This window comes from Alligator mississippiensis, chromosome 4, assembly GCF_030867095.1.
Source record: "Alligator mississippiensis isolate rAllMis1 chromosome 4, rAllMis1, whole genome shotgun sequence".
NCBI lineage: Eukaryota > Metazoa > Chordata > Crocodylia > Alligatoridae > Alligator > Alligator mississippiensis.
The window spans coordinates 63007597-63027636 of NC_081827.1; the positions used below are offsets into that span (position 1 = coordinate 63007597).

General features: G+C 38.9%; 1 protein-coding gene across 6 annotated transcripts in view; it reads left to right on the forward strand.

The window, feature by feature from the left end:
• SLC16A7 (solute carrier family 16 member 7) overlaps window positions 1–10933 on the forward strand; it is a 150519-nt gene extending 139586 nt beyond the window's left edge. For all 6 annotated transcript variants that reach the window (XM_059726042.1, XM_059726044.1, XM_059726043.1 and 3 more), the window contains one exon: window positions 1147–10933. In XM_059726042.1, the coding sequence (XP_059582025.1) occupies window positions 1147–1418 (272 nt within the window). In that variant the 3' untranslated portion in view covers window positions 1419–10933. The remainder of the gene's footprint in view (window positions 1–1146) is intronic.
• Window positions 10934–20040: the final 9107 nt, after the last annotated feature.

Below are 20040 nucleotides of genomic sequence, written 5' to 3' on the forward strand. Positions count from 1 at the left end.
TTATACCTCTCTGAATGAGTTATTCTAAAAAGTGCCACCCTGCCTACCTTCTGCCTAAATTCAGATTAGCATGGTAACTACTGCTCTCTAATAAATGAATAGTATACTTGCAATAATTTGTTAATAATATTCAGCTATTTCTAATAGTAATCATAAGGCATAATGCAGAGATTGAGGTATTCAATATATTTAGGACAAAACTTCAAATTGTTATAAAGGCAAACAATTACATATTACCCTCAACAGGTCATAGTGCATTCATTATTTTTTAAGATTCATTATTAAATGTACATGAGGTAAACCTAATGGCTGTTAACAGTCCCAATGGCAGTCATTCCAAAGCAACAGGAGGAAAATATTAGTTGGAAAAAAAATTACAGGTCTAAATTCTGAGAGAGGTAATTTTAGCCATGCTATTCTGAAGTCAGTCAGAAGGCAGGCTAGATACGCACCTTTATAGATTAAATAAATAACATAGAAAGAGAGCACAAGCTTTCATGGGCTGAAACTCACTTCATCAGATGCTGAGAAAGGACATGGAGAAAGGTCTGAATTCTACCACTGCTGACTAGTCTTTCCATTAAGTCTTTCAACTATTTTACTAGGGATGATGAATTCAATAATAACCAACAGTTATACTGAAATAAACTTTTAGAGACACACTGTACATCTGTCAGTGAATATAACCTAAAACAATAATCTAGAACAATCTACATGTGCTGATTTAAGGTGCTTTAGCCATTTTTAAGGGGCGTTAAGGATGCAGTTATACACTTGTGCACCCTTAATGCACCTTAGAAATTGTGGTTTTAGCCTATTTGCACCTAAATTTGATACCTGCCAAAGCAGGTTTAGGCACAAATAACTAAAGCACCTTAACGCACATGTAGACTTGCTAAGGTGCCGCATTAATGTGCCTTAGCCTGTGCACGTGTAGACACATGCCAAAATCACCTTAATACGCATTAGGCAAATGTACATTAAGTTTAAGCATGCATAAAAGCACATGTAGAAGCCCTAAGAGTACTTTCCTGTGCCATATTTAAAACTTAACTTCAAATGGAGACATCTGCAGTTAGTCACAGTATAAGCTGTTCTTTTTCTCAAAACTTACTCTTGTCTTTTTTTTTTTTTTTTGTCTTTTAGGTTGGTTAGTGGATGTAACTGGTGAATATCAATACATGTACTTTGTCTGTGGAGTGATTGTGATTGTGGCAAGTATCTGGTTGTTCATTGGCAATACCATTAACTACAGGCTGTTGGCAAAGGAAAAGAAGATAGAAGAGGAAAAACAAAAAGCATTAAAGAATGCCGATTCCAAGGAAGCAGAACCTTTGACCAATAATGAGAATGGAGAGCCTGCCAACAGGGATAACAAAGCTCTTGATGATCCTTCAGAAAGGGAAACTAATATTTAATATGAAATATTGTTCAAACATCGACTTGCATTAGAAGTATTTCTTCAAGATACAGGCCAGGTTTTGTAGTAAAAATGATCAGTCACAATACTGGGTGAGAACAGGATTTTGCCAATGGCAAGATTCCACTAATATAATCATCTACAGGTTTTGTTTTGTGGTTTTTTTGTCTGTTGTTTTATGACTCAACAATTGAGGTTACAGAGTTAGTGAATCCAGGCCAGTGAGAAAATGTGTCCATTCTAACTGTGACTATGGAGACGGGTCAAGTAAGATAGACTTTCAGAAGTCTTCCAATTATCTTGTTTCAAAAGAACTTCTAAAGCAACATCATCTGTTTAGCCTTGTTTGAGAAGACATCTTGTCTTCATTTTCAGAATATCACTGATGACTGTTGTCTTCTCCCCACATCCTATTTTGATGATAAATATTAAAGAAAAATATCAGCTCATGCATTAATAGCTGACAAGCAAGAGAAACCTAATGACAAATTACCTAAATAAAGCACACAGGAAACTTTTTGCCCTTTTGAAATGTAGATCAAAATGTTGAATTATTTGTGCATTGATCTTTGCCAGAGGACAAAAAATATTGCTAAAATGCAATAAATGGTTTCATGATAACAGATAACCATCTTTCTTTTTTCCTCCAAGAGATAGCTAATTACATATGTAGATATTTATTTTGCAATACATAGTACAGTCATTAATTCAAAGTAGCTTAAAATCTGTTTGTATTCAAATCAAAATTTATTTTAAATTAAGTTCAGCATATAACTGGTAGATAGCTTTTAAGAGTTCTGACTGTTTCATTCATGTACCTAAATTTAAAGTAAGTCAAGCAGAGGAACTAAATGTTTCAGAGATAGGGGAAGCTTTTTTTTTTTTCTAGGCACCTGATTCAATGTCCATGGAAGATAAAAGGGCTCTTTCCATTGACTTCTGTGGGCTTGAATCAATCAGTTGCTGGTAATTACTTTAAATCAGATCCTTGCATGTATTGGCAGAAAGTCATTATCCTCTGATAGTTGTTTGACGACATATGTGAAATAAGTTTTAAGATCTAATTCCAGGTCCTTTTGGACAAGTAACCTCATCACAATTCCTACCTACCCACCTAAAGCATTTTTTCATGAACTAACATCTTTTTATGGCTTTATGAGCAGAGAGACCAAGAACTAAACCTTCTAAAAAGGTTGAGGCATGCTGGCAGCGCATTCTGTAGAACTGTGCATTGCTGTTGTCCTTGGTATACCTTTTCATACAGGATTTTTAGTCCTTTCTCTACAATATTGCATAATCATTCTAATTTGATATACGTAGATTTTTTTTTCTTAAGAAAGAGCAAGAATACAAACTAAGTCTACAGCTGTACGTCACAGCATCTAACTATAATTCCATCTGAAATTTAATAGTGGAAGTTAATTCCATGCTTGCTGAAGTTTCAAATGATGAAGGGGTTAAATGAAAATGCTTATGTTTTATTTAGGAGTGAGAAACAGAAGGTGCTTTTCATTTTGGAGGAGGGCACCTGTTTATAAATGCATCTGAAATTGTGAAAATTAAGGGTCTGATTCATAAAATATTTATGCACTGTTTATGCAGGATACATACACACACTTAGTTCAGGAAAAGACAAGGTCTTGCAATTCATTTGAGCCCTTTTTCTTACCTCTAAAACATGTGCTATATTAATTCTAAAATGACGTGCCAATACCTCAAGTAAGGAAAAAACTATGAAATTAGACAGGTATATGAGAATATTTAAGGAAGGTACATCAGTACACATGCTCAATAACATTATGTTCATCAAGGCTTTTGTTTTGCTTTTTGTTTGCATTTGTTTTTTGTTGTTTGATTACATACAATGTATTGCCAGAAACAATACCATAAATACCTTTTCCAGACCTTGGCACTTTTTACACAAGGAAACATATGAGTCCATCACTAATGCAGTGCAGAAATAAACATTTATACTGTACCAATGATCTTGCAGCAAAACCAGACAATTTTGAGAAAAGTCTGAATTTTGTAGTAATCTCATGTGCAATACAAACACAACAGAGTTTAGAGAGGAAACACTGATGGTTACTCATTACAACCTGACCAAGACTTAAGTTCAACCCTGTGTTAAGGGGTAGTCCACTATAGTACACAATCATAGCTCCCTCCCTTGTTTCAGGAAGGGAAAGAAGCACAAAGAGGAGAGGAGTCAAGGTTCTGATTACACCACATCAATTCTGTTCAGAAGTATATAGGGTGCACAGCCTCAGAACCACAATCTGGAAGGGCACTGTCCGGTGACAGAGAGAGAGAATGAGATAGCAGACACCACGTGCGCCTACTCAGACCCCTGTGTGATCACAGCATAATCAAACCCTCAGTAATGTATTAAGAAAGATGAATTGAAGATGTTGGGTAAAAAGTATTGAACAGGAGCATCTTTAAACAGCATGTGGTAGAAAGGCACAGATAATAAACAAAAGGATTAAATAGGGAGGTTGAGGCACAGCTAGAGAGGCAAGAATCTAAGTGCTTATTATTTCTCTCTGCACAAAAGAGCTTAGTTAAAAATACATGATAGAGCACTATAGGAGACAGATTTTTGATTTTGTCTACTGAATGTTGCCATGGGATAAATAAGAGGATCTGAAGGAAAAAAAATGACAGAAGGCCTCAAGAGCCACAAAAGGCAACTTACCTGTTCAATACTATGCAGCACAGGAAAGAAATGGAAGAAGCAAAGTTCCTTGAGGGCTTAGACAACGCTGACCACCAGTGACAAAACTTATGTTACTATCCTAAAGGAGATCAAAGTTTATAGAAACAGATCCCTCAGAAGAGTTACTAGTCTTTCATCTGCTGCCAATAAAGTTCTAAAATAGTGGGCATGAAAAATCTGGCTTCCCATGACTCACCAACGCACAACTGTAAATCATAGAACAAGATAAAATGATGTAGCAGGCACCAGAAGCAATATAAAATCTCAACTAATGGAGTCAAATGAAACATTTTCTTATACCTCTTTTATTTTTCCCTTAAACTAGAAACAAAGTTGAATCAAGAACTCCAAATCTGTGCATTACTGAATGCTGCAGGTGAGGATCAGTCCTCTGTAAAAAATGTCTGGAATTCAAAGTTGCTGTCTTTCACACAACGTGTGCTAACACTTATTTTTAATAAAATGAAAAGGAAATCATTCTCATTTCTATGAAATTGTCACTTTCAGCCAGTTTATAAGGCTACACTAAACTGCAAAATATTAAAATGGGTACAGCTAGGCTTGTGGGTTACCTTGATCATCCTTATACTGAAAAGTACCTTCTTTCTCAAGTAGTTCAATCACCACCTTTTAAAAACTTTCTCAGTGTCTTTTAGAGCCTATCACCTGCTGTTTTATCTCTTGAGTAACCAAGTGGACTTAAAACACTTAAGTATAATTCTCTTCCACCCTGTTCGAGTCCCTGAAAATCCATTACTGTATCTACTTCTGTAACATGCTATCATCTTACTCTTAAGAGGCATGGGAGAAAAAGCCAGGAGGAAGAGAACCCATTCACCTTTTGAATTAACAGTGTTGAGGGAGTCAAGCAGGGTGAGCATGTTTAGGCATCTAAGGCCACTTACACACTTATGCAAAAGGGGAATTTAGCCTAGGGGAATTGATCCTTGTCTCCCACTTCCTGGATAAATGTTTTCACTGATATGCTGTTCAATAAAGAAGGAGTAAGAATCACAACAACCTCCTCCCTGGGCTGTTGTGTCTTCTAAGAAAAGAGTGAGACTTGTTCATTACTTTGAGGGAACACCTAGAGTCACCTTTTCAGGGTGAAATCCTGGTTCCATATAAGTCAAAGCAAAATTTCTATAAACTACAATAGGGCCAGGATCTTATTAAAAGTCTCTGCCCATTCTGAACCTCTTTCTATTCATCTGTTTTTCAGTGTGGATTCAAGTGTTTGTCTACATGTTAATATAAGTCAATTCCTGCTCCTCAAGAATTGAATAATAATTTCACAGTAACTTCAGCGGGGGCAAGTTAGTTCCAAATGTTTCACATGCAATGGTGTATGGTGACCTCATAAAGCAGCAAACATGGAATATTGACTGAAGTAATATTATTTGAATTAGATTTATATTTTTGTGCATGTGATCTCCAAAGATGCATAGGATCAGGGGATGATGGAAAAACAGGAGAAAAATCATGATTCTTTTACCTTTTGAAAAGGATTGATAATATGTCATTGTAAGAAAATCATTCAGTGTTTTCAGTAGATTCATTAAAGGGTTCCTTTATATTAGCAGGTCACATGTAATCAATAAGTAGTCATCTTCTTCTCTTTCCTCTAAGATACTATTACAAGATTGTATTATATAGAACAGATAAGATAAAGATTGAACATACAGCCTTTTGTGTGATAGCATGATGAGATGGCCAACATGTTGCAGAACCTAAAACCCATTTCACTTTCTCTGCCATTTTCACAGCAGCTCGTTTTTTTAAATGTCATGAATAAATTTATCTTGACTTTCTGTAGTATTTTCCTTCATCTTCCATGTTACTTGTCTTAACTACAAGGCAAGCATGTCTATACTATAGTAACTGGAGTTTGTGTGGTCATACTCAGATCAGTTTATAACTAGGTAGTTTATATATTACTAGCAGTGTACCTCTTACTACACAGAACACAGTATGGACTAACCACTTGAATATTTATCCAGAAGTACTAGTTTAAACCAGGCTACTAGATAAAAGCTACATGATTGGTGATCACTGCATTGCAGACATATCCTAGAAGTGCTGACAGTACTGGCTCAGAAGACACAAGAAGATATGATCCTCCTCACAATAAAGAGAAATAAGTCTAACTTCAGGCAAGTGTAGAGCATCCATAGAATTGAGCCTAAATGTGACTGATGGTGATAGTCTCTTGTTCTTTTGCTTTGCTTTTATGGAAGAAAAGTTGGAGTATTGTAGTTTACACTGTCCTTATTTTCTTTTAAGTGTATTTATCACATCAATTTATTCTTCCCCTTTGAAACTTTAATTCCTTCTTATGTTTCTTCCTCTTGTTCTTGATGTAACTCAATAGAAACAGTGTGTGTTCTATTGTGATTTTTGTTAGGTGTTTTGGATCTTTCTCGACCTACCACAATCTCTGTGTGTGACCCCTGAGTTTTGGTGTTGAAGTAACTAATATTCAGATAAATGACAAGCTGTGTACATCAACATAGTTATCAGTTTTATCTCTACCTTGATGCACATATCAAGTTTCAGTAAATAATACCAGTGGTAGCTGTTTTTAAACAAGCTTGCTGTTAGTGAAACTAGGTGCATCTACATGTTCACTGTAGTGCTCAGCAGACTAATTTACTGTGCAGTAAAGTGTCATGGTCTACATGTGCATGGCAACTGGGCCAGTGTAGACTAATGTACAGTGCCATTGGATACTCCCATCAGACACAGGTACTATCCAGTGATGAAGTAAATTACTGCGCTTAAATGCACATGTATATGATTATATCAGGATTAGTTTAATTCAGCTCAAATTGCACCAGAGTTTATTCGTTAAGTTTAATTGCACGTGTAGACGTGCCCACTGATGGGTTGCCTAGTACCAAAGTAGAATTAAGGCAACTTTTGCTAGTTTATCTATAAATAACTATTTTTCTATTCATATTCAGGTGTGATATATATATATATATATATATATATATATATATATATACCTGAATTATATATATATAATTGGTTACAGCTGAAGATGATATTTCAATTTTAATCAGCTTGTTCTCTGTGGTCTTTTTCTTTAGTTTTGATATTGGTCTATGTACATAAAGTATATTTACTATTTATAGACACACCTTCTGCCTAATCTTTGCATGAAAATGTAGAAAAAATATATTTTTTTTAATTCAATACACTTTTTTTTTTCTACCATCTATCTCTTAATTATAGTTAAGAGAAGTTCAGAACCACAACAAGAAGCAGTTAGGAAAAATATAGTGGCAGAAGGTATAAACTTTGTTAGAAATCTTCTTAAATATTTCACTCAGCCTTCAGAACATTTTTGCATATATAGGAGCCAGAGTGCTGGTTTGTGTCAACTGGTATAGCCTTGTTGACTACCAGCTAGGACTTGACCCTTGACTGGTGTGAATTTTACACAAACCTTAACTTTAGTAAATCACCATGGTATCATTTCCACATCCAGTACCAAGGGTAGTGAGGGAGTTGGCTTATGTGATTGCAGAGCCACTATCTGTCATCTTGATTTGAGCAAGGCTTTTGATACAGTTTGCCACAACATTCTCGCAGGCAAGCTAAAGGAAATATGGGCTGGATGAATGGACTGTAAGGTGAATAGAAAACTGGCTGGAACATTGGGTTTAGAGAGTAGTAATCAATGGCTCCTTGTCTAGTTGGCAGCTGGTATCAAGTGGAATGCCCCAGGGGTCAGTCTTGGAGCTGGCTTTGTTCAATGTCTTCATCAACAACCTGGAAGATGGCATAGAGTGCACCCTCAGCAAGTTTACAGATGACACCAAGCTTGCAGGAGTAGTAGATATGCTAGAGGGCAGGGCTAGGATTCAGTGGCGTAGACAAATTGGAGGATTGAGCCAAAAGGAATCTCATGAGGTTCAACTTGGACAAGTACAAAGTCCTGCACTTAGGACAGAACAATCCCATGCACCAGAACAGACTGAGGGCTAACTGGGTGGGCAGCAGCTCTGCAGAAAAGGACCTGAGGGTTACAGTGGACAGAAGCTGAATATGAGCCAGCAATGTGTCCTTGTTGTCAAGAAGGCCAACAGCATACTGGACTGCATTGGTAGGTATGTTGCCAGTAGGTGAAGGGAAATTATTATTCCTCTGTATTTGGCACTGGTAAGGCCACATCTGGAGTACTGTGTTCAGTTTTGGGCACCCCACTGCAGAGAGGATGTGGAAAAATTGAAGAGTGCAGTGGAGGGCAACAAAAATGATGAGGAGACTGAGTTACATGACTTGTGAGGAGAGGCTGAGGGACCAGGGCTTCTTTAGTCTAGAGAAGAGAAGAGTGTGGTTTTAATAGCAGTCCTCAACTACCTGAAGAGGGTTCCAAAGAGGATGGAGCTAAACTGTTCTCAACGGTGACAGATGACAGAACAAGGAGCAATGGTCTCAAGTTGCATCAAAGGAAGTTTAGGTTGGATATTAGGAAGAATTTTCTCACTAGGAGGGTAGGAAAACACTGGAACAAGTTACCCAGAGAAGTGGAAGCTCTACCCTTGGAGGTTTTGAAAACCCAGCTAGACATATCTTTGGCTGGGATGATCTAGTTAGGGATGGTTCTGCTTTAAGCAGGGGGCTGGACTAGATGACCTCCTGAGCTCCCTTTCAACCCTACTTTTCTATTATATGATTTCTATGATTTCCACATCCAGTGTCTTACTGACCTTTGTATCAGAAATACCATGGTATAATACTTTCTGGGAGAGCGGGAATCTCGTCATGAAAACTTGTTAAGTGGTATATATGTACTACACATTTCTCAAAGGAAAATGTTACAGTGAATCAGTGTGTTTTGTAGTCTTAAAACCAATGCTTCCTAATTTAATAACAAAGGAGTTGATGTTTGTTTCGCTTTGCAGGTAGGGAGGAAGAAATAATCAGAAAGTCATGGATGCACTGTGTAGTATTTTGCATGCAATAGTAAAGACTTTTTCTCCAAGAGCATACTTATTTTCAGTCTGCATCTCTATTCTGCCCATTCTAGGGCCTGTTAAAAGTCCATTGAAGCCAATATAACAAACCAATTAACTTCAAAGGGCTTTAACAGACCTCAAGGGTGAAATCCTTGGCCCCATTGAAGGTAATGGCAAAAGTTTCATTGACTTAAAAAAGGTCAGGATATCACGCCAAGTTTACTGTCTACACTATCTACCAATTATCTACAGCAGTCCTCAGGGGTACAGTACATATGCAACATAATGAAAACAAGATCTATGACAATTAGCAAATTAGGTTGTGCCTGCATAATTTTCCAAATGAATCAGTCCCTGAATTTACGCACAATGTGTAATCTGTAAATACTGAAAATTCTAATGATGAATGTAGATTATTAAATACAAAAGATATATCAAAATAAGTACCTGAACAAATCTTGTTTCAATCCAAAGGAAATTTATCTAGTTCTTTTCAAACCTTCCTTCAGCAGATTGTAATTCTTTGTTATTCATATCTACTGGGAATGTGTTTTATTTCTTTATATATATATATTATATATATCCGGTGGGTTACATACTGTACTTGATAAATAAAACATATCTGTAAACAGATGAAAAAGGATTTCAACAAATGAAAAAAATTGACTTTTCTATAAGAGTATATTTTATTATTTTTCAATTCCTGCTAGTTTTATTTATATTAGAAATTCAGTCAAACAGAGAATTGCAATATTATACAACATTGGTGTTTCTACCGTGCCTCAGATGATCAATGTGGCCTAAAATGTCACTGGGTATTTTAACTGCTGTTAGGTTGTAAAAAGCAACATTGTGTTTTGTTTTCTTTTCTTTTCTAACTGTAGAAATACTGTATGGAAGATCTTTGAACAAGTGCCAGTTTTTTTATTGTGATTTCATCTACCATATTTTAAATACTTGGCCTGAACCTATGAGGTGCTGGGGGCCATTTTGTTCCTTTGAAATAAATGGAAATTGACTCAGCTTATGTCCCTACAGAAACAGCACCTTAAAACAACTGGGCCAATATTGGGATTTTAGAAAACCTATCTTAATAGTTATTGACATTAAGCCAATGTCATGCTGACTCCTTATCCTTTCACACTTTTAGTATATATATTTTTAATCTCCCTATGGGTACACAGTACACAAAAAAGTCTGTACACGACCCAAGGGAAATGTTCATCAGGAAGACTATGCAGGGAACTTTCAAAGTAGTATGCGCCAAGCACTTACACCAATATCCTTCCAGAAATGTGACATTGGTCCAAAGTACACACATGACCTACTTTGAAAATTCTCCTATTCTGCAATCTATCAACAGAATTTGGTATTGCTATGCAATAATCCAACATGCAGTAGCCATGCATATTGACTAACACTTGTGTTTTGTTTTCTTATTATTTTGCAGTGCTGTACATTTTTTTACTTGAATATATTGGCTAGAAATTTTTGGACAATCATTTATTAGCTAGAGGTGCTATTCATGTTCCAAAGATGTTTAGGCTGATGATCAACATCTCTGATGATACTTAACAAGCTTTTTTGACTCAACAAAATGTCATTGTTCACACTGTATATTAACACTGTAAAAATGCTTACACACTGCATTATGTTGTATTTAAATGCATATTTATAACTTCTTGCTCATTAACTCCTATTCCAGGCCTGTATTAGTGTCTAACATGTCTAGTTTGACCATTTAAATTTATGGAATTATAAGGTTAATTATGTATGATAAGCAATTTAAACAAATGAAAACTGAAAATAAAATTTCCATGTACAATTCTGGATGTAAGCGTTGTCTCTTCTTTGGAAACATTACTAAAAATGTGTTTTTACACTAATAAAATATGTTTTCATACTAATAAAATATTCTTGTATTTATTAGTTTTATAAAGCAAACTAGAATAGGTGCTATAACCTACTCTATGCGTATGTAACTTTATTAATATCATAGGAATTATTCATGTTATCTAAAACACAATATGTCTCACTAGCTGGAAACTGTTAGTGTTTACAGGCAAGACTCAGATTTTCTCATTGCGCAGACATTAGTCACCTAAGCCCTCAGAATGGATATATGACTGTATCCAGCAAACTCATTAAAACAATATGCAATATGAGCCTCCATTTTAGAATTCAGCATTCACAAAGCATATTCACTCAAGCTCTCAAACATTCAGATATATGCCTCACTCCTGCCTGATCTCCTTTGTGATTCAAATCATTCACTGAAAGTGGACAAACTCCATAGACAACCCTACAACAGCCCCAATATTAATTGAACAAAAACCAAGACTAACTGATATTGACAGCACTGACTTTTCCTCAGAAGAGGTCATGTCCACCTTTTGCCCAATAATCTAATGCAACATTTCCCAACCTTTTCCATCCCACGGCACACTTAAATTAAAAAAAAATTGCAACATACCACCCCCGCCCCCAACATATAATTTGGCCGCCACTGCCACCCACCGCCCCACGGAGCAGGGGCGGTGGGTTGCATGGCAGTGGCTGGAGCCATACTCTGGCCCGAGCCACACATCCCAAAAGCATTACGGACGGAGTGTTCATTTATTCATTCATGTGTGTGTCTTTTGCAAAATTCTGTGGCACACCTGTTCATGTCTGATGGCACAACAGTGTGCCCCAGCACACCAGTTGGGAAACGCTGATCTAATGGACAGAGCATTCAAAATATGAGCAAAATGGATTCTAGCCCAACTGCCCCGACTGAGAGGGTTTGAACCCAGAAGTGCCACTTACAAAAAGATTATCTTAATCAGCAGGCTACAGAATACACTAGGAGAGAGTGGCTTTCACCTTCCTGTTAAAGTTCTTTCAATGAACAGCTAAGAGTGCAAGCATCATGGGTCCAGAAATAAAGGTGAAAATAATTCTCCTTTTATATCATGAAGGTGATAATGTTGGTATATTGTCCACCTTTTACCCAATAGATAAGATACTTCTTTAAGATATGCAAAACCTGGGCCCTATTCCCTCTCCATCACCCCAAAGGGATTTGAATCCAAACCTTTAACTTTCCCAGACAATGCATAAGGCATCAGGCAATGGATTAAGCAGGGTATAGCTTCCACTGCTCCTGCTGAAGTTGGTTCACTAGACATCTAAAAGTGCAAGATTTTTGGACTGAGAAGGAGAACAAGTAGGAGGTTCCTCTGAAGTGGTCACTATCCTAAAAGGGAACAAAGGAGCTATGTGTTTTGGCACCAGTTCCCAAAATGCTGTAGTCCATGACTAGTTAATTGGAAATGCTTAAAAAAAATAATTTGGGCAGCGAACAGAACCCATGTTCCTTCCCTCCAGGGAAGTGCCCACTTGCTTGGTCTGCAAATACTGATTCAAGTGCAAGAAATTATTAATAGGTTTGTTCAGGATCTTTCTTGTATTGCTTAAGAAATAAAATACTTTAAAGCACATACCAGAAAAGTAGTGATATCAAAATACAGGAAACAAGGTGCTGAGGCTAAGGTAAATGAGGTTAAAGAGCAAGTGCAAATGTCTTCCTGCTTTTTTTTCCTCCAGGGAGATACTGCTTTAATCCTGTTCTGTTCATACAATGCAATGGACTGTACATATTCCTAAATCCACTAAGGGATTGAGACTTGCAAAGGAGATGGAACAAGCTCCCCAGTCCCCAATCCACGATCACAATTGGGAGCTCCCTGCATGGGGACAATTCCCATGCACTTGCAACCTGGAGGTGGCTGAAGGCTGTCCTGTTTCAGGCAGTCCCCAGCCAACTCCAGGCTGAACATGCAGACTAACCCACACAGCCTGGGGCTGGCTGGGAACTATCATGGTCAGGAGCAGGTCCCAGACCCATGCCTAGATTGGGTGATTGAGGCACAGAACTTAGAAAGAGCTGCAGGGGTAGGGCAGGTCCCAGCCCTCAGCCCCAATCCACCAGTGAAGCAGGTAGCAATGAGCTAGGTGCTAGCTGCGCCACTGGTGGGATCAGGGAACAGATTTGTCTACACATGCAGGGATTAGGGAGAAGATTTGCTCCTAGTTCCCTCCAGCCTTACAATGCAACCCTGTGGCCACCAGGGGGAGCTCCAGACTTCCCTGGTGCCAGCCCAGCACTGGGCCAGGAGACAGCTGACATTGTCCCACTGCCCCAGTAGCAGGGAGTTCCTGGCCTTGGCTCCCCAATCAAGGGCACAGGGCTTGAAGAGAGCTGCGTAAAGTGCATGTATAGATGCATCCAGAAGGGAGTAAAGTTCCCTCCTGTGCTTTCTCTGTCTCTTCCAATGAATTTTGACTGCTTTATAGTGCAGTTTCTATTGTTTGAACCTCCTCAGGTAAAAAAGGGATTTGCACCCTAAACTCCTTCTCCCTTGGCAAATACTCTAAGCACTAAGTTATTGCTTAGATAATAGAAGTGGCACCACCTGATGCTTAATGAAAATGGACTCACTGCATTTTGCAAGAGCCCTATGGCTGCCATTGTGCTCTGAGAAAGACTAGTGATTCAAGACATTGAAGTAATATAAACAAAAGAAGGCATCATTTCTGGCTCCCATTCAGGCAGATGAGGGAAATCAGCATCCAGGTGCTCAGACTATTGTTGTTTTGCTCATGTTCTATAATGGGACCCCATTGTTCTCCCTTTAGAAAGTAGGAAAAGAGAAGGAAGGGCCCTTTAAAAAGGACAATTGAGTCTGGCAGGCCCCACCCAGACAGGTATATAGGAGAGGGAGCCAGCAGAGAAAGGACAGAAGTGTGCAAGGGAGTTTCTAGTGGAGGAGGTTGCATTTGGAATACAGGGGCCTAAGTGAATAGGCCTAAGGACAGATCAGTGTGGGAAGGAAACCCAGGGGCCATTGTAAGGGGTAGGGTAAAGGGGAGGCAGAAGGCTAGATCTCATCATGTGGGGTGAGGCCCTCCAGACTACTGGAGGAACAAGAAGGTGTAGTGGTTGAGTTAGATTAGGAAGACAGGGGAGAGGCCTGGACTGAATGAGGCCTATGTCAGCTTCTCAAGTGGAGAAGGCCTAGGGGCTGCTTCAAGTGCTGAATCACAGCTCTAGGCAACTGCAGAACTTCAGTGTCAAAAAAAGAGACAGAAAGCTGAGCAGTGATTTTCCTGGATCATAGTTTTTGACTCTGGCACTTCAATTCTACTTAAATTCTCTCTTGGGCACTTAATCCTTAATGACATATCCTTCCTAAATATATGTGCATGGGTTGTCCTGTTGAAATCAATGGGGCTGCTTACGTGCTTCAGGGCTTTGCTAAATCAGAGCATACTGAATGCAGTCCAAGCTTACCAGCTTTCTAGGGGTTGTTTCTAATAGACTCTCCCCCCTGCCCCCCCCCCCATAAGATTTCTCCTCAAGTTTGGCTGCTACTACATGTTTTTCTTGGTTTAAACCTTTGTGCATTTTTGGTTGGAGCTAACAAGTTGTATCTGTCAGTAAGACTGAGTAGTGTTGCGTCTTTATTCTGGGTTCAGGTCTCTCATGTTTGATGACTCAGTCTTTTTGAATCCTCATGCACAGTACTATAATCTGCAATTATTTCCTGTATAATTATCTTTTAAATTGTGGGGATATTTTTCTTTTCTCTCCTCCTCCCCCGTTCCTCTTTTCTCACACAATGGCTGAATATTACACTCCCAATACTAATATCTGGTTTAAAGGTGAGATGAGGCAGTCCCCTTGAAGCTGTAGGATACTTAATTTTGTATTTTCAAGATGTGAAAAGAAAAATAAATGCATTTAATACATAGTGAGCTCACGTCAGTCACATAATCAGCTAATTACATTTCTTATTTAGATAAACACTTCATTTTGAATCATTCTTAATTCTGAGGACTTTTTAGGATCAGAATGCAAGAATGACTAAAAACTGGTGCAGTCCTATAAACTAACATATACTGCTTAATATGACGTAACCCTCTGGAACCTTAGAATTTCCTAAAGTTGATATTGATCATCTATGAAAGTTTTATGTTACACTCTACATTGTTATAGCATAAATGATACCACACACATCATACACCAGCTTGAAAAATGAAGCACATGGTTTAATATATCATTTAAATATTTAAAATATTTAAATTAGGATAACAGAAATGTGATTTTTCTTCACTTTATACTACTATAAGACTCTGGTTTTGCAAACTGTTTTGACTGGACCCTTAGTCTAACCTAAACTTCTATATATATACTTTTTTCCTCTAAAGATGTAGAATATAAGAAAACATGGGAATATGCTTCAGAGCAAAATGAGGAGAGGGCAAGCCATATTAAGGACACATCATGATTTGCATTGGGAACTAACAATGGGGAAAATGGATTACACTGGGCGTGCCTACATCTGCACATTTACTGTGCAGTACTTTAGGTTGTTGTGCAGTAACCAAGAATTACTGCACAGTACAGACATGCATGCCCATACTGTGCAGTAATTATGGTGACTTATGCCAACTTGGGGATAAACTTGATATCTATATCATGCAGATATCAAATTTATGTCCGCTTAGTTACTGCACAGTAACACACCATGTAGACGCTTTACTGAGCATTAACGGTGTGTGTGGACTGACTTGGGACTAACTTTAGTCCCAAGTCAGTCCACACACAGCATTACTGCACTTTGATGACTGCATGTGTAGATGCCAGACTAAAAACCACTTACTGTGCAGTAACTTACTGCATAGTAAATGCATGTGTAAACGCACTTACTGAGACTACTTGGAAAATGTCTTAAGCCCACTGTTAAAGATTGGGTTTCAAACCAGTAGCATAACTGGGCAGGGAATACGAATGGAGCACCAGCCTCAGGTGCTGATTTAGGGTGACTCCTCGCCACCCCTCAAACTGTTTGTGATTGCAAGAGCAGCCCTGCATCCAATAGTGTGGAAGGGTCAGGTGGAATAATAATCCCCCACCCCCTCAGGTTTTTGCCATGGCAGGCACAGCTCCTTACCCAGCATCATATCCGGGAAGGCTGGGACCGAACAGGGCACCGGGGGCAACCCCTGGGAAGCCCACTCTGCTGACCGGGCACGGAGTTGTGCCTCCCATAGCAAAAATCCTTGTGGTGGGCAGGGGAGTCATTCCACTTGATCTCTTCCCCACCCCTCCCCCCTCCCCCCCACCCAAAACTACTGAGCACAGGGCTGCCAAGCTTCTGTGGCTGACCAGCACAGGCCTGCCCCTGCTCTAGCACAAGTCTCCTTGGGGTGGGGGAGGTGGATTTTGATGCCCCCTGCTGAAGTCAGTGTGCAGCAAGCCTGTTCCTGAACAGCAGCACCCTGAGCCCATGCTACTACTGCTGCCAGAGGGCAGAGACAGCTGGGGCAGGTACGACTGCCCTTCCCCTCCCTTTTCTGCCCCCTGTTCCCCACTCTCCAGTGGTCAGCACTCTGCCCAGGGTGCTGCAGAGACTCATTACTCATCTGTTTCAAACACCTATATGGTAGCAATTCACAGCCAGATTCCAAATAAAGTATCCCAAATACCAGATGGACTCAGAAAATAGATCAGTGCACAGTTATGGGTCCAAACAAGGCTTCAGGGCTAATTCAGTTAAGGGTATGTATATACAAACAATTTCCTGTGGCATACAAATGGGATGTAATTTACTGCATCCCAGTTCCTCTATGGAAACATTTTGTGAGCATATTCTCGCTCTGAGGTTTCTAATTCATGGTAATTCTTTCATTAAGGACTAACTCACTATGATTATATATCCATTCCCCATAGGTTAAGAGCATGCCACAGACTAGGTGATGAATGGCAAATCCCCATTGTCTTTACCTCATGGTAGCTGGTTCATCTCTTCATGGTCTTAATGGGACATATGCTACCTAGACTGCCCAACTACCACCCAAATATATATATATATATTTTTTTTTTTCAATTCACTTTGAATAGACACAGAATTAGATGCCAGAGTTTTGACATTTGGAAATCTAGTGTAGTTTATGCCAGGTGGCAAGATTTGTGTGTTACAAGAAAAGTTTTATTTTTAAACTGCAAAACTTCTACTTTCTAATGTTCATTTGACCTTTCTAATCTGTTCAGCATTCAGCCATAAGGTACTCTCTTGAAATGGTGTGAATATACCAAGGAAGGTTTGGAGGTTTATTTCTGTACATGAATACAGAAACTAACCCAAAGTGTTCAATCCCTTACTTCTGTTCAAGCAGAAAATCTCTAATGACTGATCTGTTCATATAATGTGATACTGTGGGTCTTATCCAAAGTCCATTGAATACCCTTGGAAGATACTATTTTAATTCAAGAGGTTCCAGGTAAATTTTGGGAACTCTGGAGAGAAGAGGCAATAATGAGGAAAATGAGTGTTTACAAACATCTTCTGATATTCAAATGGTTCCATTTATATCACTTAAATGAATAAAAATTCATCAAAATTGATAGTCCAATTCTGCAGCAGAGGATTTTTTCTCAGAAACATGAGTCACCATTGGTGCAGCTGATAGTGATGATGGTAAGAGTGGCATTTAGCATGATCCATACCCCAAGTCCTTAAAACTATTTCGGTTTCTTGAGGAGTCTGGCCTTAGGCTGGTGCATCTAATGACATGAGCTTCAGCCCACAAAAGCTTGTACTGTCTCTATATATATCTTATTTAGTTAATCTAGCATGTCTTCCCTGCCTTCTGATTGACCTCAGATTAACATAGCTAACTACCTCTCTGTGCAAATTAGAGTAACCATGGGTTGCTGTTAAATTACAATGGCTAGAACAGGGTAGCACCTGAGATCATTAACATGTCCCTGCTCTTCTCCCAATTAGTCTGACCACCCTCACTATTTATTGATTAATAACTCCATTTTTGAGGCAGGATCCTCAGCCACAATAAGGTAACATGACTCACCAGAGCAGCAATCATTCTGTTCTCATTACAACTTCTGCTCTCACTTTGCTCAAACTGCAACTCAGAAGTGTACTTAAGTGAGCTGCTCCTCATTAACAATAGCTCACAATCCTGTTTCCTTCACAGTTTACTTGCTTTCTCTGGATTTCACTAAAGCATCTACAGTATTCTGGGGCTGTGCCCTATCTTCCAAAATGCCAAAGTGCTCAGTTCAATGGAGGTTCTCAACGGATGCAGATATTCGGAGTATTAGGAGGGGTACCCAAATATCCAAATTAGGGAACAAGACAAACAACTTTCAATATACTACTCTGGCTGTTCTGGATACTATAGCTCAGGGGTGTCAAACTTACAAAGCTCTGTCATGTGGGGCTCATAAAGGGGCAAGCCAAGTAGAGTTGGGGCATACTGACAAAGTCCAGAACACAGAGCCCCGCTGAAAATGTGTTGGGGAAGTGGGGGTGGGGTGAGAAGTAATGGCTGAATTAACCATCACTGCTGCTGCTCACCTCCCCACTGCTGTCTCCAGATCCATGTGAGGTGTCCCATGGTTTCAGTTTTGCTCAAGGGTGAGTTTGACACCCCTGCTACAGATTCTCATAAAAACCTTGCTGAAAAACTGACTGATCTGCAATTTATAGCAACACCTTCCACCAGCAGGGGTATAGACTCAGATGCTCTAATATAGTCTTCTCTTGTAAGTAGTTCACCCTTAGAATTATATTTTTTAATTATGGAGATGGTTCCTATTTCAATTAACCACAGAGACATAGCTCTGACAGCAAAGGCAAAGGCTTACTGCTTGTTAATGCTGTATGATCTGCTAGGAAAACTCAACAAAAAACCCTTTTCAACTAATAGGATACTCTTCCTTATTGAATCCTTTATTAGCCACAAACAAAATAGCCTGATAGCCTTTAGAATGGCTCATAAGGGACTTCTATAATGCTTTTGCAGCACTCCTGACAGTGCTGCTGAAAAGCATGCTATTTCCCTATTTCCCCTCCAGGTCTGCATTCACCAGGCCCAGTAACGGTTCATACAAGCTTCCCTGAAGTCATCTCTTGCTACTGTTCCTGACATCTATCACCATCATTTTTGAGTGTGGCAGTAGGGGGTGCCCACAAGGCAGCCTCACTGCCTCGCTTCCAGGTTGGATTCTTGAAGTGGAGGAGTGGTTGAGTGGGGGTATGCTTGGTCAGGATAGTCTCAGTAGCTCATCAGAAGTGGTACAGATATGCTGATAAATAGTTGTATAATTCTGTAAAAAAATTACTTCAAATGTTCATTCTCATTGCTTGGGAGACTTATATCAATGAAAAAAAAATTGTTGTCACTGTTTGGGGGGGAGGGGGAGGACATCTCTAGACATTTTTAACCATAATAAAAGCAAATATAGTGGGGGTGGGGAGAAGTAAAAGGGGAGAAAAACAATGCAAGAAGCACCAGACTTGTATCCAGGTGATCTGCCTTTGGTACAGCAGAGAAGATCTTTTGTTATTATAAATGTTTGCCTATTTTAAATGCTTGCCTGTCAGGTAGGAGTAGAGTACAAGAGAAAGTAAAGTATAAATAACACAAAAACTCATGCTCAGAAACCGCAGTTCAAATTGGCTCTATTTCATTTATTTGGTAAATGTTCCTAGACAGCTTCCATTCACTTTGCCCTACTTTTCTCCTGTTTAATTTCTTAATTGTAGGTTTTCAAATAATTGCGTCCAAAGACTTTTAACTCAAATCAAAATGCTACCTCAGTAATTATTAGTAATATGATGTTTCCAGAACACATGCTTCTTTCCTTATTGCCTTTGTAATGTCTGAATAGCCACTTTCAATGTTACAAGCACTCTCAACATAAGGTGCTAGCTTCTCTAAACAGAGAGTGACAGAACAGCTACCCACCTGCTCCAACACCTGGGAATCCATTATAGGATTAAATGGATAGGCCACTGAAACTCTTGTCACATACTAAATATAAAGCAAATGTTTGTCTAATAGTTGCTGATTTCTAATGAGGG